We start from the raw sequence: 24,378 nt of genomic DNA, 5'->3' as shown, positions 1-24,378 counted from the left end.
TTACAAGCAATCTTCAAAGGCAAATGGAAGAGCCATTCAACAGTTGCCTCTTTGTGGTGGATATGCACCAGGCATTACATTAGCCATGGAAAAGACGGAGGCAGTACAAGCCAGGGAATACCTGGGATTTCCTTCCTGAAGCAGCCCTGTTGTGAAGTGCAGTAGTTTTGATTTAATGCTGGATGCCCACATCTCCAGTAGGCCAAGTAGTATCAAGAGGTGCTGGTGGGTGTTTTAACACAGAAGACCACAATCACTGCATCGAACTAACATGCTATGACAAGCCATTCACCAGCCATAGATTCTGGGCAAAGGTTAATAGATTCCTTTTTAAGCTGAAGCCAAAAAAAAAAAAGTCATCTCAAAGAGTGGTTAATGTGGGGAGCCTGGAGAACATGTCAGAGAGTCAGACCTTTATAAATAGGCCAATAAACTGACAGCCTTACTCAGGGTGGAAAAACTTCATAGTGTGGGTTGCAAAATTCTTGCAGCTTGAGGGTGAGATGGAAAGAAGCTGTTAGGAGCACGGTCTTGAGATGCGAAGAATAATCAAAGAACTTATTTTCGTAGTTAAGTTTATATTATCTGCCCTAGGCAAGCAGGCATCATAAAACTTGGCGGGGCCTTGCTAAGGAATTACTTTGTGTGCTATAGAAATGTTACACATAAGACTGATCAGGAGTAATTGGAATGCATAGTAAACAACCCAAACTTTAAAAGATTTAAAGATCCTAAGGAAGAAAGAAGAATATGTTCCAGTTTAAAGGCGATCATCAAGCATTCAAAATTTAGCAGAATTTCAAACATGTATGTGATGGTGTATGACTTTTTTTCCTTGAAAGTTCACACTAGTATCTGGAGTTAATTTGGTTTTAGTCATTTAGATTCCTTTACCTTTTGCCCTATGTGAGTAGCAAGATTTAGAACTGGTTTTTAATCAAGCAAGGATTTCTAAGAACTTGTTTGGAAAAAGTTTCTCTGCTCACAAAATAGTGATGGAAGAGGAACTTTAAGCTCTAGGTGAATTGGGAACTCACTGCTTTTTCTAATTTAGTAATAATTTCTTTTAAATTATGAAATCAAATGTGGCTTGTCATTCTTCTTTTTAGATAGAATAGGAATGCTATTTGCATTCTCAATCAGAGTGAAGAGTCCTAAGAATTGGGTAAATGTGTGCACTTTTTGAGACTGTCTGTGCAAAGTTCTTGACAAAAGATATATGCATAAAGCCATGTGCTTTCTGGACCTACTTCCAGATGGGAGAATGTCTTGACAAATGTCACAGTGATTCATGACTATTTTACATCCTCTATTATGCATTTTGGGTTGAACAACTTGGATTTGTTGCAGGTACACTTCAATTAAATATGGAATTTATTATTTGAAGATATTAGCTCGAAATAGAGTTTTTATGCGACTTTAATTGAGACATTCTATTGATTGGGAACACATCTACGCAGAGCTGTCACTTAGAGAATAAAGAAGGTACTGATGCCATATTTGATAGTTACTGATGAGGAATGAGTTAGTTCCCTTCCACCTTGAACATGATACACAGTTCTCCATGGTAGATTTTGGATGTGAATATGAAGGAATGCAAAATTAAAAATCTGTGGCTGACGCTCCAGCCGCTGCAGTCCTCTCTCCTTTTCAGCCAGGTGCTCTGTCCCTCACCTGCAGACCCAGCCCTGGCCCCAGAAGCAGGAACAACCTCCAGCCTCATATCATGAGACTGGATGCCTCCCCGGCATGGATCTGTTCCAACCACAATGGACCTTTCCTCCCTGACTGATATCGGAGATTAGGTCTGGCTTCTGAGTCCTGGGCCTCACATGATGCTGTGAGTCTTAGAACTGAATGTCAATCCCTGATTTGTCCCCAGACCCCTCCCCACTGAGACCCTGCTGTACTACCTCAACTCCTTTCTCAGGGCTGGGGGCTTCTCAGTTTCCTGAACCACCCACCAGTGGGGCCCTGGTGTCCATTGACAGCCGCCTCATCGCTGCTTTACTGGATGCCTGACTACTGTCCAGCTGACACCTTCCCGGTGCACAGCTCTCTCCTGGACTGTCCACTGTGGCCAGTGTTTGCTAGAATGGGGAGCACCGTCTTAGTCTTTAAATGCTGTCCTTCACCCACGGCAGGAAGTAGCAGGAAGCTGCTCTCTCGGTACCCACAGCCTGGTCAGTTTTCCATAGCTAGCTTACGCCAGCAAATGGGATTATTTCCAGTTTCCAGACCATTCCTTCCTGCTGCTCCAACTCCCTGGGAATAAGTAATCAGCTGGCCACACCTACCTGGGAGAAGATATCCACATCAATTACTTAGATATTTATACCCAATGCAAAAATCTTACAGACAGATGTCTTACATGGTCAATTAATATATTTGTGTTAGCTTCTTAGCATGATTCTGAGTTAAGGCTTGGAAATAATTTCAATAATAGTTGAACTTGTGATTTTAAAGAATAAGAAGGTGCTATAGGGTGGGAGGTGCCCAGCTTGGGTCCACAGTCAGGTGCGGGAGCCTGGTCTCTGCAGGAGGAGTGCTTCCCCTGGAATTTGGCTTCAGCGGCGAACAGTGGGCTTGTAGTGATTTTGTCAGAGGTTTGTCAGAATCTTAAACAACAAACAGGCAAACACAAGGGCCTCTAGCAATTTTCTGATGCACCTTGATAGGGACTGTGTCATTGGCTTGTTGTCATCCAGTTTGCGACTGGAAAGGACTTCAGATATCATCTGGCCCTTTGCTTCTCAGATTGCTGATTTTGACTCACTAGTGGTCATGAAATCAATTTAATGGGCTGTGACCAGCTTGTAAATGTTTTGTTTTTTATGGATAGAATACAATACAATAGAATAGATCAAAGTGGTTCTTATACTGTGAATAAGGTATTCTTCTGTAAAACTTTTACTTCAAGTGTATGTATGTGTATCAGATAACAATGTGGTTAATATATTATTTACTGAGGTTCATGATTAAACAGTGTCAAAGTCACCGACTCAGTCCAAATCCCACCTTTTACATCTAAGAGAGCTAAAGCTGGAGAGGGGAAGTGATTGGCCTAAATCCATTAAGGTAACAAGCAGTAGAGAGAAAGAAAGTTGAAGATGGGATTTTGACTGCAGATTTCTATTGTAAGCTATCATGCCCTGTTGGATGTTTCTACCCAAAGAAGAGGGAATTAATACAGGTTCTTGATCTATGTGAGAGTGGGTCACAAAGACTTGGACAGCAGTAGTCATTAAAATATGCAACAACCATCACGCACATGCTGTTATAGAAAGAGGATGGAGGGCCTGGCTAACACGGTGAAATCCCGTCTCCTCTAAAAACACAAAAAATTATCCGGGCGTGGTAGTGGGCACCTGTGGTGCCAGCTACTCTGGAGACTGAGGCGGAGCTTGCAGTGAGCCGAGATCACGCCACTGCACTCCAGCCTGGGCAACAGAGCGAGATTCCGTTAAAAAAAAAAAAAAAAAGAGGATGGGGGAAATGAACTGGTATAAAATAAATGGGCTGAAACAAGAAGTCAGAAGTCCAGAAAATTAGATAAACTTCAGAAGGGTCTTTGAATCAAGACTAGGAAAGAAGGTGGTCTTAAATCATAAGAAAGCACGGAAGTTTTGTAGCAATACACTATTTGGTACAATGAGATCATGCTGGTAGCAGGTGAAGAATCTATGAATGGTTCATTCAAGAAAAGTGGGACTCAAATCAAATTCCTGCATCTTTTTGGTCTAAGCCACTTATCTTTGGACAACTGTTCCTTTGATAATTCCACCTATTGGGCAGAGTGCTTGGCGTGATAGCTGTCCTGTGGACAACTTTCCTCCTATTCTCCAAGGCCTCCTAAAACATCAGCACACTAAGTCGGGGCATTCACTTTTAGAGAATGATGGCCCCCTAAAATGCAATAATGCAGTTTAGTGAATTCCAGTCATTTAAAAAATGTGCTCTTACAGGCTTAATGTTCATGATTAAGCTATTTTGACCAGTGAGAATATTGATATTTCACTCACTGAATGATGCTCAATAATTATGACCCGCACACCATCATGATGGTCTCACATGAATTTTGCTTTCAGATTCACATTATTGGGAACTGCGATGCACAACTTTGCTTTCCATGCTTTCATGAAAGCCAGCTTTCACCAAGCTAGGGGACCCAAATATTGCCCACAGTTTGGCCTCATGGCCAGAGATGTTAGGATAATTCAGGACTTCTGTGCTTAATGCCACTGTTTCAAGGCTATTGTGTTTTCTCAATGATCATAGTATATTTTCATTTTCATCAATTCCTCTCAGAATTGAGCCACATTTTTGGGTCAAACATTTAGTAAATGAGCCTCATACTGAGGCTTGCACTTTATATCAGCTGCAAAAACCTAACGTTTGACTCCTTAGCATCAGTGTCTGGGATGCTCTTATGCAACGGTGGCTTAATTTCCACCATTCTTCAACATCTACGATTCTACTGAGCTCAGTCCAGTTTAAAAACAAGTGCCATCTCTAGGTGTCAGCTGCCCAATTTGAGTCTAACTACTTGTCTTTTCTTGGACAAATCAGCAATAGTTCCAACCCTACCCTGTCCTCAGCCACGTTTTCAAGCCCAGTGAATTCAGATGTCTCATAATTTCTAAGTCAAAGATCAAGCACATCCAACAGGTGAGTCTTTCAGAGCCCTTCTAGTCCTGTGGTTCTTGATCCATAGTGGTAGGCCAGGAAACCTCCCACAGTGGATGACATAGCCATCTGCCAGTATTAAAGTAAACCATCTCTATGCTGTTCTTCAACCTCATCTAAATAGTACAGAAACATGATGGTTAAGAGCAATTACATGAAAAGTGTTCACACCTTAGTCACTTCCGGAACACAAACTCTCCTAATGGACGGCACCATGGAAGCTGAGCTTTAAAAAGTATTGAGACGACCTTGTTATTTTGATTGCTGATGCCACATGCTTTTCCTTATGTATCCCAAAGTTCTCAACTTCCTCACTGCCTGGTGACAAGGTGCTATTAGTTCATGCATGCTAGCTAATTAAATTTAAAAAATGGTGCTAAAAACCTCCAACTTGGAGGCATATGAGACACCTCCCCCTCCTGTGGTGTGAACTTTGAAGCTAAGTGTCGGGCCCTTTGTACCAAAGGCTTATTTATTTGCTAAATTGATTTTTTGTTTCAGTATGGGACCTAAGGTTCCTTGGGAGATAGATTGCTTCAGGCTTTGATATTACAAAGATGTCCTTAGAACCCCCTACCACAGCTAGGTACAAGAAGCTACAAGCGTGACATCCAAGTGAGGGTATTCAGTGCAGCCCTGGCTTGTGATTAAGCAGTACAACAGAACAGAGAAGTCAGAAATACACCTAGGAATTAATAAACGATAAAAGTGACATTTCAAATCAATTGGAAAAGGATGAATTTTCAGATGGAACTCTATCCTCTGGGGGGAAAAAGGGGTGTGTCCCTAACTCCATCTTCCAAACAAATTCCTGATATGTCAAACATTCTATGTTTTAAAAATACAATTTACAAAACTAGAAAAATGGAAGTTTATGAAAAAATATCCTTGGTGGAGAAAACCTTTCTGAGTAAGATACAAAATGTAGACACTGCTAAAATCAATTAAAGTCAACAACACAGAAACAAATGCTTTCTGATTGGAAGAAATATATAATAAGCAAAGTCAAAGACAATGATAAAGAGAAGAAAATATTTAAGGCATATTAAAGGCCACTTTCTTTAATATGCAAAGAGCTTCTACAAATAAAGTGGGAAAAGATCAATAACCCAACAGAGAAGTGGCACAGGATCCCTCACAAAACAAAATACACTGCATTTTAAACATAGGAAAAGATACTCAAACTTGCTCATAATTAGAGAAATGCACCTTGAAATTGCAGCAATATACCATCAAATGGTACAGATTTAAAATTGTGACCACACATTTTAGTGACAAGTATGGAAGGAACATATGCATATTTATGGGAGTCTAAACTGATATAATCCCTAGAGAGAACAATTTGGTCATATTTATCAAAATTAAAAACATAGACCATCTTTGACCTAATAATTCCATTTCTAGGAATTTATCTTGCATGCTAACCCCAGACATCCATGATGTGTACATGAAAATCTTCACTGCAATGGTGTTTGTAAAAGTAAGAGATGTTTATCAATTGAGAACTTGTTTTAAAAATTAGGATACATTCATACAAGGAAATCCTTAAAAATACTACATAATTTAACAGGAATGAATGAAGCAAAATGGGACAATTTCCTAAATACCATTAATGAACAAAGCAAGGTAAGGAACAGCATGTATTATATATGATCCATTTGACTATAAAGAAATGTTTAACAGAGGTTGCCTCTGTGAAGGAGCAGCTGGGCCCTAGGGTGGGAGCAAGTGTACTTTTTTCTTATATTCATTTGTACTTTATGAATTCTGAACAAAGTTCATGCTTACCTACTACCTACAACGTGATGCTCTGATGGGAGTATATGAAGTTATGCAACAAGGCCGGCATCATGAAGGGATCCAGGAACGCAGGTGCCACTTACCAAAATGGAGCGGCACAGGTGATGGATGCCAGGAAGTGTGAAAGTCAAGTTCAACAAAAGGGAGCCAAGATCAAAACTAAAGTGATGTGGGGGGAAGAAGAAATGGGGATGAGGCTAAGTAAAAGTAGAACAATAGAGCGAGCATTTAAAAGACAATCGAATAGGCTGGATATGTTGACTCACACCTGTAATTCCAACATTTTGGGAGGCCGAGGCAGGTGGATCACTTGAGGTTGGGAGTTTGAGACCAGCCTGGCCAACATGGTGAAGCCCTGTCTCTACCAAAAATACAAAAATTTGCTGGGCATGGTGGCACATGCCTATAATCCCAGCAACTTCATGGGCTGAGGCACCAGAGAATCACTTGAACCTGGCAGGTGGAGGTTGCCATGAGCTGAGATCGTGCCACTGCACTCCAGCCTGCATGACAGAGCAAGATTCTGCCTCAAAAAATCAAAACAAAACAAAACAACACACACACACACACACACACACACACACAAAACAATGAAATAAAGGGAAAAGGAGCTTTGAATGGGGGCCTTTAGGAGTTGCTAATGATCTAAACTTAGGGTGCTGTGTAAGTATTTATCCTTACTTAACTATAAGTAATTAATAAAGGCTTATCATCTACTGGGTTACAAAGTCCAGCTACAAATTGGAGGGGATAGAATCTCTGTCCAAACAGGATATATTGAATATATATCAATATATGTTTATATTCAATATTGATATATATTGCATATAAACCATATTCAATCACCAATGTATGACAATAAGGTTGATTCTGTTCTTACAGAGTTTGGGAAGGAATATAAATCCAACTTGGGGCTCATTCTCAGCCTGAAGGAGATAACAAGTAATCATTAATCAATGAAGGTTATCCAAAGCAATAAAGCCTTGCCTTCTTTGTGTTATGTGGCCAGGCTGCTGTGCAATTCAGGAGAATTTTTTTATCAGGTACCCCTACGACTAATAGCTGTGTAGGTATCCACGCCAGTCCTCCTGCTTTACATTCAAGTTCATAGAAGGCAGAGACACCGTGTGTAGTTTTATTTACATAGAACCTGGCAAAGCAGGCTACATAAGTAGACACTTGGTGAAGATATTTTGTTCTTGATGATGGTGGTGGTGATGGTGGTGGTGGTGGCAGTATTGGTGGTAACGATAAGCATCGATGTTATCTGCCCATCTTGATGGAAACCTTCTCCAGCCCTATTGTCCCCATGGCAGGGAGTGGGGGAGGGGATAGAGTAAGGAGTCAGTTTCCAGTTTTGAGCCTCAGACTCTGAGCTGCTAGGGTGACAACCAGATAATAAGTATACATTGTCATCATATCTGGCTTTCCAGTCTAGAGCAGTGAGATTTGCCCTGCCCATTTTTCTCCCAACATTCAGTGCCAAGCTGTCATCTAAAGGCCCTGTGCATCTCTACATGACATCAACAGTGTAGTGTGGCATTTCACTTGTCAAATGATGAATCAATCTATTATTTCAGTTTTTAAGAGGATCAAACTGGGATTGATTATATTTCCTAGTAATAAAAGTAGCCTAAAAACTAATGTAATTTAAATTAAATTGTTCTCTGCAAGAAGGGTCTTTGTTGTTCATTGAGCATAGTCCATTCCCAATCAGTGAAACTATGTTGATAAAATTTAAGCAGTAAGAAAATAATATTTAGAGTTAGAAAAGACATTCGACTTAGACTGGTTCAACCCTTTCATTTTTACACCGCCACCATATTGCCTCTAAATCTGGGAGTAGACACGTTTAAAAAGAAGTCAGCATTTTATGGCTCATCTTTTTTTTCCAAAGGAGGAAAGTTGATAGCTTTATAGGAAGAAATTATGCCATCACCTTTCTTTTTTCCTTTTCACTAGAAGTGGGAACAAAGGATGGAGATGATACTGCAATTTTGATCTCTATAACCTCATTTGAAATCATTCCCTATGATTTAGGTTTTCTTGAAATGAAAAGGATAAATTGTGTTAACTTAGTTAAAGTTGGAGGAAAAAGTTGATTGGATATCCTGTTGTCAAGGAAACCAGTTCGCTCCACCTCTCTCTCTCTCTCCTTCTCTCTCTCTCTCTCTCTTTCTCTCTGTCTCTCTCTCCTTTTCTCTGTCTCTTTCTCTCTCCCTGTCATTTTCTCTTTCTCTCCTTCTCTCTCTTTTTCTCTCCTTCTCTCTCTCTCTCTCTCACACACACACACACACACACACAAACACAACTGGTTTATACAGTGCCTTTTAAACTCTTCATCTGGCATTTAAAAATTATTTTTAAATACCCAAAGGCTCTACTTTGGATATCTGTACAAGAAGCACTCAAGAAAAGTGGTTCCTAGAATTCAAACTCGGTCAGGACTTTTTCTGATTCTGGTGAAGGCACCGTCATTCTGAGTCAGTGCTGTGTCTCAGAAGCACATGAGACAGTCTCCAAGTCATTGCCAAGTCAGCTGCAGAAAGAGACTGTTGGAAAGAAAGAGCTGGAATGAGAAGCTTTAAAAAGCAATAGGCCGGGTGCGGTGGCTCACGCTGTAATCCCAGCACTTTGGGAGGCCAAGATGGGCGGGTCACTTGAGGTCAGGAGTTTGAGACTAACCCGGCCAACATGGCGAAACCCCGTCTCTACTAAAAACACAAAAATTAGCCAGGCATGGTGGTGGGTGCCTGTAATCCCAGCTGTCCGGGAGGCTGAGGCAGGAGCATCGCTTGAGCTCAGGAGGTGGAGGTTGCAGTGAGCCAAGATCGCACCACTGCACTCCAGCCTGAGCGACAGAGCAAGACTCCATCTCAAAAACAAACAAACTAATAACAACAACAAAAAACCAAACAAACAACAACAAAACAAAAAAGCAATAGAACCACACAACGGTAAGAGAAAGATAGACAGTTCACTCTCTTCAGCCTTTATCGAGCACCTACCACACTGAAAGCAAGAAGCTATGCACTAAAAAGTAAAAATTAAAAAGTAAGTGAAGGCCAAATTGAAAGAGATCTTAGGGAGTGCAGTAGGGCTGCTTGTTATTTAAAGACATGCCTTGCCTCCCCACTCATCCTTCCGAGGAGTACACGTCCCTGCTCCATGAGTGTCAGACTGGGCCAGATGTCTTGCTTTGGCTTCAAAGTGGCCACAGTGCCCTCCTACCCCCATCCTGGGTTTAGCCATGTGACTTGGTTTGACTAATAGGATATAAGCTGAAATGATGCAGCAGAAATGTATAATGTTCTTGCACCATCAGGCTTCCTCTCTTGAGTCTTTGCCTTTACCATGGGAACCTGCCAGCCGAGCTTACACTTCCAAGGAGGGTGAGAGACATGCAGAGCCTTGGTGCCCTACATGAGACCTCCCCGGCAGATACACCCAGAAGTCCAGCAGAGCCAACCAGCCAAGTGCAGCTTAGGCCAGCCAACTCCAGCTGACCCTTAGACCCATGATAAATCATAAATTGTTGCTTATGTCACTGAGTTTTGGGGTAGTCTATTACGCAGCAATGACTAGTACAGAGAGCATCTTAACATCTTAATTTGTTACTTTTTCAGGGCCACATAACAAACCAAAAAGTAGGTAGAAGAACTTGACCAAAACTATGGGCCTCCTAGGTGGGGCCATTTCCCTAAAGAGGACAAGCCAATCCCTTTCAAACACAGGTATCAGGAGAACAGACATCACGAATCCTGTGGAGACAGGACCCCCAAATCACTGGAGCCCACTGGAATGTACATCAGCAACACAGGAGAACTTTAATGCACCTACAAAAGTGATGGCTGACCCAGAGGTCTAGGAAAAGCTGCAAAAAAATCGCTCAGTGGCTGAAGAGAAGCTGTGTGAAAACCGACTGAAATGATTAGGACTTCAGTGTGGGAAGACACATGTTGAGAATCAATGCAATTCAAGCCTGTTAAATCTTGAATAGAGTAAGTGGTCTGAATGTGTGTTTGCTCACCAGAATCTGGAATTTTAGTAACAAAGGAGCATAAAAAGGAGAAATTCAGGGAAAATAAAGAGAAGGGCTATATTACTTTACACGGCCAAGAACTAGGGTGACCATATGCCCCAGCATATCCGGGATAGTCTTAGTTGACACGGTCATCCTGGGGTAGTTATTTATAGCACTTCCTTTCACTTTCAAAAAGGAACTGGACTAGGTGATAAATTACACGGTCATGTTGCTGGCAGCACACTTTCCCCATGGGCTGAAGGACCCGAGTCTGAGTAAGGTTCAGATATGCTCATGGGATACGACCTGCTGCACACGATCAAGGCAAGTTGGACAGTTTGTGCTCTGGGGCAAGGGGGCCACCACATCCCGTGGCAACAACCCTCACACAGCAGGGGGAGATGATGCTGTGCCCGGCCCAGCAAGGCAGCAAAGCCTGGAAAGTGGTATTCTTTCAGGCCAGCACAGTTCCCCCATGGGCAACCCCAGGGTCTTCCCTAGAAGCCTTGTCTGTACTGCAGGACACCCTCTTTGTGGGCCCTTTGGAAAATAGAAACACATACAAATTCCTAATCTTGACATGTCTTCCATATCAGTTCAACGTGTGAAAATCAAAATATCGTACATAATAGAAACGTTGAGTTTCCTTCTTACCCACACAGAGGTCCATACAGCTTTCTGAGCTCCATTTGGCTTTCCCAAAAACCCTGAAGGAAACACAGCGCTATAGTAAGAATAAGATTAAGCAAAATTCCAATTATTCAAACTTATTCAGAAAAAAATCTGGAACAGCAAGAACACAATTATGGAAACAATAAAAAAGAATGGAAGTTACATTGCTTTCAAGAACTTTGAAATATTGTAATAAACAACCAGCTTAAAAAAATGGCCATGTAAAAGTCTTGGACAGGAGAGATCGCCAGTTCTTAAACTACTTATGTATACTTGCTGCTAAAATATTCAAAAAGTTTGCTTTCTCAACTATAATATTGCCCTCTGAAATTTGATTTAGCATTATCATATGGCCCTTTTTACTGCCACTATATGTAACTTCTACTGAGTCTATCAAAATTGTCACAAATTCTGAATTATCATGATTCATTCAAGTTAAACTGTAATTAAATTCAACATGTTTGAGATATATAAGACAAAATGCTAGACACTTTTTTTTTTTTGGAGACAGAGTTGTGCTCTGCCACCCAGGCTGGAGTGCAGTGGTGTGATCTCGGCTCACTGCAACCTCCACCTCCCAGGTTCAAGCAATTCTCCTGCCTCAGCCTCTTGAGTAGCTGGGATTACAGGCATGTACCACCACACACGGCTAATTTTTGTACTTTTAGTAGAGACAGGATTTCACCGTGTTGGCCAGGCTGGTCTGGAACTCCTGACCTCAGGTCATCTGCCTGCCTTGGCCTCCCAAAGTGCTGGGATTACAGGTGTGAGCCACCGTGCCTGGCTAGACACATTTTATAATGGGGAAGAAGTGTAGCTGGGTTGAAGGAGGGGTGGAAAATGCTAGATCCACTGTGTGGTGGGAATGGACTAGACCTGAAAATACTCACGAGTTGGGGTGGGGGTGGGGGGTGGCAAATGGTAGATTTGTGTTGTGAGAATGGAGTATGCAGCGGATACATAAGGGGTGGAATGAAGGTGGAAAGTTGGGGGTTACAAGTGTGGATGTCCTGCATGGAAACACATGCCTTTCTCACTAAATCTACTGAATTCTGCAGTGTAAGCTTGCCATACATCAAGGAAAGCATATATGAATATAAAAATAGTCACCGAAATTACTATGTTCTAGAAAGAACTTGGCAGGGCTTGTAGCTGTGAGGATGGCGGGCTGCAAAGGAGCATATGTGGAGGCTCTCCAGAGGCGGGAGCACAGCGTTCTCCTCACATCGACAGCTACGCTGTTTTCCTCAGAATGTTAATACCAAATTAATTACTCTGCGGAATACAACTGATCGTTTCCCCCTAGAAATGTGTGAAATGCATTTTCTTTAGCTTTCCGATCTGGTTTGTTATTCTATCTTGACACTTTAAAATTTCTTCACACTTGTTTCAAGGGGCTAATAGGAAGCCTCATTGAGATTGTTGTTTGTGAGCTTAAAAGTTGTGAACTGCCCACCCCAGAGACAGAGATGAGAGGAGAAAGTGTTTAAAACCACTAGAAAGACAGAAACAACATGACAAATCATGGAAAAGGTGATGGACACAGAAAGGAATGGAAAAGAAATAATTGAGAAGGTGGGGGCAGAAAAGGACAGAAAGAGCAGCTTTCTTTTCTATCTAGTGCCAAGGACCAGCCTTTCCGGAGGTAGGGATGGGGGAAATTCTAGAGATGTTGAAGAGATATTATCAGGATTGTCCCAAATTTAGTCTTCCTGCCTTTGTTTGGCTTGGTGGTTCTTCCCATGCAGGGTCTTCTGGCTCCTGGTGTTGGGTCTGGAGTCAGTGTCCCCGTGACTTATCTGAATAAGCCATCACATGAGAAAACCGAATGTGAGAAAAAATAACTGTAGACCATAAAGTCCTGACCTATATCTACAAATGTCTGCTGGCCATTTCCACTGGCATGTCACTCTGGCAAAAACTTATCTTCTCCCTGAACCACTTCCCCGCCCAACGTTTTATTTCTGTCAACCCATGGCCATACTCCCCGTTCCCCTGGCTCAAAGCTTAGACTTATGTTTGACTCACTTTGCCTTGAATTCTCTACACTAATTTGTCACAAGAGTTCTTCGTTTTGCTTCCAATTATCCATCTCTTTTCACTCTCATCACCGCCTAGACCGAGCCATCGTGGCTTCACCCCTGGGATTCAGCAACATTTGGGTTCTACAGCACTAACCTATATTCTTCTTCCCTGCAGAGTGTTGTCCATTTCAAAGTCCCTCTCCTTCTCAAAAATGTTAACACACAAATAGTTCTTCACTTGCCTTCCTATCCTGTAAGCATCTAGTCCCCCTTTCTCTCACCCAACTACATTGCCCAGTGCATCCTAACATTTGGCCTCTAGTCAGTCCAGGCTGCTGGTCAACCTGAGCCGTCATTCTTATGTTGGTACACTCACATATACGGTGCCGCCCACCTGGCGAGTGTATCCTCGTCTCTATGTCCACAGCCCCTGAAGGACCTCCTTCTTCAGGAAGTCCCCTAGGATGATTGTAGCCCTGACAGATCACCCTCTCCTCTGACAGAAGGCCACAGCTACCGTCTATACTACCCTATCTAGTGCTAGGATGTATCTCATCTGGTGTTGCATGCCGTCATTTGATGGTGCACTTGAGGCCACAAGTAATCTCTTCTTCTACACTCTAGGGTCTGTGTATTTAGACACGCCATACAAGGTATTTGGGGGAAATGGGTAAGTGAATGGATGACAGGACTCAATACATATTGATAGTGATAAGAGATAGATTCTTGCCATCACATTGAACAATTCATATTAGTAGAGGAGGGATCATGGCATCACAGAATACCTTTACCACTCCAGGTGTGGGGACCTGGACAAGACCAACGTTTCATGCAGAAAGCCTGTCCCGGGCTCAGCATATTTTATTTTATTTTATTTTTTGAGATGGATTTTCGCTCTTGTTGCCTAGGCTAAAGTACAATGGGGCAATCTCAGCTCATTGCAACCTCCACCTCCTGGGTTCAAGTGATTCTCCTGCCTCAGCCTCCCAAGTAGCTGGGATTACAGGCATGTGCCACCAGGCCCAGCTGATTTTTTGTATTTAGTAGAGATGGGGCTTCACCATGTTGGTCAGACTGGTCTCGAACTCCTGACCTCAGGCAATCCACATGCCTCGGTCTCCCAAAGTGCTGGGATTACAGGCATGAGCCACCATGCCCAGCCCTTAGCATATTTTATGATGGAAGCCAAAGGAAGACAGCGCTTACCTGGCGGAAAAACATCAAATTTCCAATAAAAGGAGAAGGCTTGGGATGTCTGAGGCCTAACTTCTCCAGTCTTGAGAATGCTGACGTGGAGTACCTGGAGGGAAAAGCAGATTTCAAAAGCTGAGAGATGAAGTTGCATTCATGCTTTAGGCTCTATTAGGAACTGGAAGTACTGAGATCTCTGGAAGTAAAGGTAAAAGAATAGGTTTCCAGTCACCACATCTAAGAAACGAAAAATTAGAGGCCTAGAGTTGAGTGAGTAGAATAGGAGTTCAGTCAACCTCCTGTTGAGTGACCAGCTGGAAATCAAGGAATCCTGAAACCTCTGAGCTAGAGATGCCTTACAGATGATGTAGTCCAATTGCCCATCTCTGACCTAGAATTCCTCTTAATAAATTGTTTTAAAAATGCCCCCCTCTCCAGTTCCTTTCCTTTGCCTCTAAATCTATCATGAGCAATTGCTCAGAAGGCAAGGTAAAAAAAAAAAAAACTAAGAACAGCAAAAGCTCCCTGTGCAAATGTGGGTATTTTCATGGTCAAGACTAACCCCTCCCTGCCACCCACATAATTTGTCCCTCACCACATTCCCTGGCCTTATAGAGAATATGAAAAATAGGAACGGAGGGAAGGCGCCATGAGGAGAAGACCTATCACCAAACGCTTACAACCTCTTTAAGTCTTTGTTTTCTCGGCCTGCAACCATATGGGAAGCATATTTTCTTAACCAAAAATCAGGAAGCGTGGTCCGACAGATTTCTGTGCCACTTTCCAGGAGAAAGCGGCAGTCTGAGAAGAGCGTGTGGCTGTCAAAACATGGGAATTACCACGGTATTTCAACAGTTTATAGGAACAGAGGGATAACACAGTTAAAGTCAGAACTGGCTTAGAAAAACCTGCACATATGGCTCTGGTCCCTAACCAGCAGCCAATTAGGTCAAAAGTTCAGTTAGTTCAGCAAAATTAATGAGTCAAACTGGTTGTTTAGCATCATGCAGAGATCAGTCAAATCACAATTTAAGGGCAAGGAAAAACATGGAGACGGTCAGTACAATCTAGCTTTCTGTGCGTATTGAAACTCAACTATTACTGCTATAAGAATCACTCTTTTTCAAAGGACAGAGTATTTGCTATATTCTTTGATCTTTCCCACCTGCAGTCAATAAGGGGTACTTAAAATAAAAATACTCAAATATTCAGGGAAAGGAAACACAGCTTAAACGCTGGTTTGCATTATTCTGAACAGTGTGCTATTTATTTCTTTAGAGACAGGGTCTCTTTCTGTCACCCAGGCTGGAGTGCAGTGGAGGCTCACTGCAGCCTAAAACTCCTGGGCTCAAGTGATTCTCCTGCCTCAACCTCCCAAGTAGCTGGGACTACAGGTATGTGCCACCACTCTCAACTAGTATTTCAGATTCTTTGTAGAGACAGGGTCTCTCTATATTGCCCAGGTTGATCTTAACTCTTGGCCTCAAGCGATCCTCCTGCCTTGGCCTCCCAAAGTGCTAGGATTAAAGGCATAAGCCACTACACCTGGCCAATGAGTCGATTTTTAAAGTGGTCACAAAGGAGAACCAGGGCAGAACAAGAAGGCAGGATGTCCTCTATCCCAAGCTGTCTTAAGATTTCCACCGGATGGCTCCATTAATGGGTTTGAATGAATTCCCAGTACATCACATTTAGGTCCATGTTCAAGTGTGATTACAAACCACACTCAAGAGCCACGCGTGAATGCCATGGATTAGTCATACCAACACCCCTCCTCATTAGTGTGAGTACCGAAGGTTGACAGCACAGTTGGTAAAAGTTATTCTTTCAAGTGAACTATAATGTTTTAAATAATTCCCCTTACAACTGAGAGGAAGGACCAAAGGCAACTTACCAGCCCACTTAACACTTTCTTTAACATCCTCAAATCAATGTCTGTGTTCATTTCTTCATCAACTTTTTTTGAATTATTTTCTAAATGTAATCTCTAATGGGTAGAAAAAAAGATGTAGACCTTGGACCACATAATTACATCTTAATTTTGTAATTAGATGTCTTGATTGTCTAAAGGACAAGAAGTCTGTGCCTAATTACACATGCTAATTATTATGCAAGTCCATGCCCTAATTATGTAACTCCACTTATGAAAATACTGCTAGTGTGTCTATGCACAAAATTCAGACATTTTCAAACATATGGCGTCAGCAGAGAGTGTCCTGGACACCACCACAAACTTCCCTTTGTAGCCTCGACTCAAATCTGGAACTTGAGCATCTTTAACTGGAAACTGGCCAAATATTGCCATCAGTAACTCAAGTCCCTGCACCCAAATCTGCAGGGAGAGATCACTGCCACCAAATTTATGGGCGAAATAGCAAAATGGGTTCCATTTGTCTTGCTACCACTTCCTTCTCTGTACTCTTGTTTCATACCCTCTGGTCTCAGGGTCCCCTGGCTGCCCTCAGACTGTCTCAACATGTTCTTAACCCAAAATCCATGAACCCCAGGTGTAGTGGGTTGAATTGTATCACCATCAAAAAGGTAAGTTGAAGTTCTAACCTTCAGAAGTCCTAATCTCAGAATGTGACCTTACTTGGAAATAGGGTCACTGCAAATGTAATTGGTTAAGATGAAGTCATATAGGCTGGGCATGGCAGCTGATGCCTGTAATCCCAGCACTTTGGGAGGCTGAGGCAGGCAGATCACTTGAGGCCAGGAGCTCAAGACTAGCCTAGCCAACATGGTGAAACCCCATCTCACTAAAAATGCAAAAAATTAACCAGGTGTAGTGTTGCATGCTTGTAATCCTAGCAACTCGGGAGGCTAAGGTAAGAGAATCTCTTGAACCTGGGAGGAGGAGGTTGCGGTGAGCCAAGATTGCACCACTGCACTCCAGCCTGGGCGACAGAGTGAGACTCTGTCTCAAAAAAATAAATAAATAAAATAAAGTCATACTGAAGTACAGAGGCCCCTCAATCCAGTATGACTGCTGTCCTTATGAGAAGATGGCCATGTGAAGACAGAGATTCACAGGAAAGTGCTGAGTGACTATGAAAGCAGGGAGAGGTGTCAGGCCACTGCAAGCCAAGGTATGTCCAAGATAATCAGCAAACCACTAGAAACTAGAGAAACTAGGAAGAGGCAAGGAAGGATTCTCCCCTATAGATTTCCTAGGGAACATAGCCCTGTAGACACCTCAATTTCAGGCTTCTGGCCGGCCCATGCCTATAAAACTAGCACTTTGGAAGGCCACGGTAGGACAATTGTTTGAGCCCAGGAGTTTGAGACCAGCCTGGGCAACACAGCAAGACCCTCATCTCCACAAAGCATAAAAAAAATTAGCTGAGTGAGCCTGGTCGCGGGGCTCATGCCTGTAATCCCAGCACTTCGGGAAGCCGAGGCAGGTTGATCACTTGAGGTCAGGAGTTTGAGATCAGCATGGCCAACATGGCAAAACCTTGTCTCTACTAAAAAAAAAAAAAAAGAAAAGAGTGAGCCTGGTCGCGGGGCTCATGCCTGTAATCCCAGCACTTCAGGAAGCCGAGGCAGGTTGATCACCTGAGGTCAGGAGTTCGAGACCAGCCTAGCCAACATGTAAAACCCCGTCTCTATGAAATCACCCCACTGCACTCCAGCTTGGGCAACAGAGTGAGACGCTGTCTCAAAGAAAAAAGAAAAGAAAAGAAAACCAGAAGTCAGTAGGTGGCCTGAGCTTTAAAAGACTATGGACCTGCCTATTTCAGTACTGCCCCTGCAGCTCTCTCCAAAAGACTCAAAGGGCACTCAGTCAAACACTGAGGAAATTACTGTTTTCCCCCGCCTGAAACGGGCCTCCAGTCTGCTGGGTTATTTATTCTGCTGTGGTCTCTCCTCCAGTCATTAACATTCTATTTTCAGGCTAGTCGTCTTTCAATTCCCAGCAATTAGAGCCTTTTGCACAGGAAAAACAAACAGGGGATTGCTTGCTGGCCAAATTCAGATGCTGGATATTACAGCACGCAGTTTTGAAGCCTTAAAGGGTAAAGGTTGGATGAGTTGGTTTGTACTCTGGGCCTGGTTGCAGCCACCCTTAGAACAGTTCCAAAGAAAGCCAAGGCTGGGGTGGGAGGATCACTGAAGACCCGGGGTTTGAGACCAGCCTGGGCAACATAAAGAGATCCCATCTCTATAAAAAATTAAAAATTAGCTGGGTGAGGCCAGGTGTGGTGGCTCCTGCCTGTAATCCTAGCACTTTGGGAGGCCGAGGCGGGCAGATGACTTGAGGTCAGGGGTTTGAGACCAGCCTGGCCAACATGGCAAAACCTTGTCTCTACTAAAAAAAAAAAAAAAGAAAAAAAAAGAAAAATTAACCGGTCATGGTGGGGCGTGCTTGTAATCCCAGCTACTCAAGAGGTTAAGGCATAAGAATTGCTTGAACCCAGGAAGTGGAAGTTGTAGTGAGCCAAGATTGTGTCACTGCACTCCAGCCAGGATGATGAAGCAAGACCCCACCTCAAAAAAAAAAAAAAAAATTAGCCAGGTGTGGTGGCACACACCTATATTCCCAGCTACTTGGAAGGCTGGGATAGGGGGATCACTTGAGCCCAGGAGTTTGAGGCTGCAGTGAGCCATTTTTGTGCCAGTACACTCCAGCCTGGGTGACAGAGCAAAACCCCATCTCAAAAAAATGAATGAATAAATAAATAAATAAATTCTGGAGTTTTCAGCCGCTCAGTTTGTAGTACTTTGATATGGCAGCTCTAGGTAAGTGGTACACTAGGGACACCTATGAGTGAGTCTTACAGGGTCCATGAAAAGTTGTTTTTAAATATCTTCCTGTCACTTTAACAATTGTCATTGTAAAAAAGAAATCCTTTTATGCCAAATTGTGTCATTAAGTCCTGTGCCAATTTAAAAAGTGCAGGTGGCCAGGGATGCTACTGTGTAAAGCAGGTAATATGCAATGATCAGGCAGTCACCATGTTCTGATGTTTACAATGGGTTTCCTTTGATGTGAATCAATGCAAATGTATCCCACAGTTACGGTTATGGACACCTGTCATTGTTTACATCAAGGATACTTAAGTTGGAAAATGGCAACGTAATGTATATATAGCTTCAGACAGCATCTTTCGGTTTTATTTTCACAACGATAGAGGTCATTAAATGCTACAGGACACAAATACTGCAGTGCCAGCAGCACAACTTACTGTCCATTCTCAAAATAAATCGGGCCACTGGATCATTTCCAAAATCAGGTTCAATTTGTAAAGGCTGGAAAATTTCCTGTATTTTATCTTCCTCGGCCTTCTCTTTATTTATTTATTTATTATTTATTTTTGAGGCACAGTCTCACTCCAGTCTACCCAGGCTGGAGTTGCAGTGGCACAATCTCAGTTCACTGCAACCTTCTCTTTCTGGGTTCAAGCAATTCCCTTGCCTCAGCCTCCCGAGTAGCCAGGATTACAGGCGCCCACAACCATGCCAGGCTAATTTTTGTATTTTTAGTAGAGACAGGGTTTCACCACGTTGGACAGGCTGGTCTTGAACTCCTGACCTCAGGTGATCCGTCTGTCTTGGTCTTCCAAAGTGTGGGGATTACAGGCGTGAACCACTGCACCCCAGCTAAAACCTTCTCTTGATAGATTCAACATGGGTGCTTAGCCCATTGTTTAGCCAAAGAAGCCACTCCTGATAAATTAGGGGTATTTTGATGAATCACATATTAAGGAGATGATCAAACTGATTGAGGTTTGGAACAAAAGAAAACAGAAATTATCTTCCTCCAGGAATTGGCTTCTCCTGAATTGCGCAGGAGAAGGGTATAGCCAGGGCCTCCGTTTGGTCATTACATCCTCACTGTCACTACCAAAGAATTCCTACTTGGTGCACTGCTTTCAAAAACTTCAGTTGATGTATTTGAAATGGTGAAAGGTTCCCTTGGCAAACAGCGCTTCTCTGGGGGTAAAAATTGTGATGGTCCAAGAACAGGTGAAGCCCAGCAGTGCCAGGTTACCCACTGTCCTGCACTTTGGAGAAGAGAAGCCCTTTGTCATGGTTACTCTATGGTTTCAACATGCATGGCCCTCGTGGGCTTTGCCAGCAATTCCATTACACATCATGGTCACATCAGAAGCTTCATTAGAAATAGACCCTTAAATTGATGCCTTTTCAAAAGGTTTTGTTAAGAAATGGAAGCAGAGGGTGAGGTTTGCTGGCTTTCCAAGACACATTTTGAAGTGCTTCACAGAAATTTGAACACAAAAGCTAGAACTGTCAGGGAGAAAGCCTACTCTCTTTCTATTGTCACTCTCTCGGTTTTTTTTCTCTGTGTATTTTTTATATGTTTGCTATTACTTTCTCTCTATATATTTTTCCTATATCTCTATTTTTTTTCTTTTTCTTTTCTTTTTTTTTTTAGCAGTCTCACTCTATTGCCCAGGCTGGAGTGCAGTGGTGTGATTTCAGTTCACTGCAGCTTCCACCTCTCAGGCTCAAGTGATCCTCCCACCACAGCCTCCCAAGTAGCTAGGACTACAGGTGTGCGCAACCACATGTGGCTAATTTTTTTCTTTTTTTTTTTGTAGAAACAGGGTCTCACTGTGTTGCCCAGGCTGGTCTCAAACTCCTGGGCTCAAGTGATCTGCCTGCCTCAGCCTCCCAAAGTGCCAAGATTATTGGCAAGAGCCACTGTGCCTGGCTTATTTCTCTTTCTGTTTATCCAGATTTCTACCTTTTTCATTTAACACAAGGAAAAACATCTCCATGTTATTAATCCTTTATAAATATCATTTTTATGGCTGCTTAAGAATGCTTTTATAGGCATATTATAATTTACTAAGCCATTCTTATTGTCAAATACTTAGGGTGTTTTCTATATTTTAGCTACTTTGAGTTATGCTGCTACAGTTAGCATTTCTGTGCATCAAGGTTTTCCCACATTTTGTGCATGAAGATTTTCTTGACCTGCGATCCATGAGTCACTGGTTTTAAACACTGGTATGTAATATCTAATTGCTTTCCATAAAGTATGTCCCAGCTAGTCCTACTGTCGGTGTATCCTTTGCACCAAATGCTCTCATAAAACTTTTTTCTAATTTGGTAGCTACATCAATGTATTTTGATGACTGCATCTCTTTCCTTACTAGAGAGAGAAAACACATTTTCCTATCATTTCTTTCTCATTCTCAAAAATATTTCCCGAACTTTGACATTATTAACTAACTTCCTTCCCTCCTTCCCTCCTTTCCTTCCTTCCCTCTCTCCCTTTGTTCCTTCCCTCCTTCCTTCCCTCCCTCCTTCCTTCCTTCCTTCCTTCCTTGTTTCCTCTCCTCCTCCTCCTTCTCCTCCTCCTCTCCTCCTCCTCCTCCTCCTCCTCCTCCCTCCTTCTCATTCCCACAGTATGGTTTATCTAGGTGGCAGGCAGAATTATGCTGCACTAACTGATTAAAAAATTAGTTGGAAAATGAGCAATCATTGATAGGTGACTGCAAGCTGACTTCACGCACATATCTGGGTGTGAAGAGGAAGATAAGCAGATAAATCTGAATAGTTTTCATTGACTTAGGTAATAGCTAACCACAGCCTTGTTAGTTGACTGTAAATTCCATTCCCTTTATCCTTGTCCCATTTCTCACCCACACCCACAACCAGAGAAACTGTAAGGATTGAAACTACTTAAATCATGCCTCAAGGCAGATGTTCCTGCGGGGGTGAGCGGGGGGGGGGGGGGGAATGGTGCAATACAGACTTTACACATGAGATCTTCTCAGTTTCCCTTTTAGCACTTCATGTCCACCCTGGCCTCCTCATCCTCATGTTCAGCCTCCTCTCCATTCCCTTAAGATCTCGGTCTCAGTTTGCCCTCAAGGCTGGAAATCATCTGATGCACACTCACTCACATGTCAGTAGTAGCTAGGCTAGCTCCTAAAATACAACCTGCAAACAAGACTGTTTGTTTACAAATTTATAATGGTGAGTATTTTTTTCCAAGCAATAAGAATCAGACATCTCCTTCTTAGAGTACCTCCTTTCCAGGTACTTGAGAAGACAAATCAGTCATCAGAGGGTTTGTTGAGCCAGATCCTACAATGAGAGGTAGCTCAACAGATTTGGGATCTCAGTGGGACCCTGGTAAAATAATCCTGTCCCACAGCCGATTACATCCCTACAAGGGATTGGCAAAGGGACAGTGTGCCTGCTGCACTGCTCCCTTTTTCCTACTGATTTATAATGTCACTTCTATCATGCTCCTTAGTAGTATAGGGGCTTGGATCTATTCTGATCCATTTATCTAGCTTATGTTAATGCCTCACTATTTTAATTATTACAACTCTAAAACACACAGTTTTTTTCTCTTTTTTATAGATTTCTTCTTTTTATTCTTTTTTTGTCTTTTTTCTCTTACTCAAATTCCTTTTACCATAAAATACATTTTTATAACTTACGTTTTCATATTAGTTTTAGAATTAGTCCAATTTGATGAAAAAATGTTATTCGGATTTTTTTGGAACTGCATTACATTTATACCTTAATTTAGAACATACCAACATTATCACAACATCAATTTGTCTCATCTATGAATGTATTGTATCTCTCTGTTGATTTTATTCTCTCTGTCCTTCAGTAACACTTAAGATTTTGTGCACAGAAGAGTATCTTTTTGCTATTTACATACATTTGTTATTGGTGTTGCTCATTTATAGGAGCACCTTTTTTTTTAATGCCAGTGTTGTAATCAATGATCCTTCTGAACTTTCTGATTAGTTTTATTGGTTTACATGTGGAATTTCTTTGATTTCCTATGCTGATAATTATGTTTTATGCAAAATAGTAATAGTATCTTTAATCCTTTTGTCTGACTTCTCATTTTCTTTTCTTATTACATTGGCTAAAATCTCTAGTACAAAAAGGAAGCAGGAAGAGTAAGCATCCTTTTCTTGTTCTTGACTCTGCAGAAATGCAGCTAATGTTTCAAAATTAAGTGTGAGGTTTTGCTTTAGAGTTTTCATAGATATCCTTTATTGGGTTGAAGATATTCCCTCCTACTCCTAGTCTGCCTGGAAAAGTTATTCTTGATTAGTCATGCTATGGCTTTATCTATTTTTATTTATCTTTTCAAAGCACCAACCTTTTCTTTGTTGATCATTTCTGATTTTTGTTGTTTTCTAGTTCATTGATTTATGCTTATATTTTGATTGTGGACTTCCTTCTATTTTGGGGGGCGGCTGACACTTTGTTCCTTGTTGTTGTTTTCTTTTAGCTTCTTAAGTTAATAGTTTAGTTCACTTGCTTTCAATGAATGCATTTAAAGCTATAAATCTTCCTCTAAGTAGTTCTTTAGCTGCATTCCGTACATTTTTTAATGTAGTGGTTTTATTGTGTGGTAGTTGCATTCCAACAGGAAACTTCTGAATATTAATGTGCTGTAAGATGCACACATGCAAACCTCAGAAGAACAGATATGTTCAAGTTACAAGACCTTCCTATTGTTTTTTCCGTTCTATGCAGCCCCATATACAAATTTATGAATGACAGCCATTATAATTTGTTGCCTAAGGCCTAGAAAAAGGGACCGCTTATAACCTCTGCCCCTTTGGAAAAAAAATAGAAGACTACTCAGTAAATACATAAATATCTGGCTGGTGTTTAGTTCTTTCACCAATAATGTAGGTATCACAAAGACATAGTCATTGCAGTCATTAGCCTGACAATAACTTTGTCACTGCACAAGAAAAATATATTATACACATATATTGACATACAAGAGTTCTACAATCATTACTATTATTATAATTTACAATAGTTTTTAGTTTCCTATGTCTCAGGCACTACGCTTAGTACTTTTTATATACTGTCTTGTACAAGCCCTCCAATAATCATATAAGGATAGAAATAAATACTATTCTTATATTACTGATTAGGAAATAAAAGCTTAGAGAGGTAAATAATGTACCCAAGGTGCTGCTAAGCAATTGAGTCAGAGTTAAAATGAGGTCAGCC

The 24,378-nt window shown here is 41.8% G+C and overlaps 1 protein-coding gene across 1 annotated transcript in view; it reads right to left on the bottom strand.

Annotated features, from left to right (window-relative positions):
* TBXAS1 (thromboxane A synthase 1 (platelet)) overlaps nucleotides 1–24,378 on the bottom strand; it is a 200,792-nt gene that overhangs the window by 140,615 nt on the left and 35,799 nt on the right. Inside the window, 2 exon segments of the mRNA XM_011941284.1 lie at nucleotides 11,165–11,217; nucleotides 14,413–14,506. Coding sequence (XP_011796674.1) covers nucleotides 11,165–11,217; nucleotides 14,413–14,506 — 147 coding nt within the window.

Source organism: Colobus angolensis, unplaced genomic scaffold (genome assembly GCF_000951035.1).
Source record: "Colobus angolensis palliatus isolate OR3802 unplaced genomic scaffold, Cang.pa_1.0 Scaffold2, whole genome shotgun sequence".
Taxonomy (NCBI): domain Eukaryota; kingdom Metazoa; phylum Chordata; class Mammalia; order Primates; family Cercopithecidae; genus Colobus; species Colobus angolensis.
Note: the sequence above shows the minus strand (reverse complement) of the source record. Positions and strands in the feature narration are given on the sequence as shown.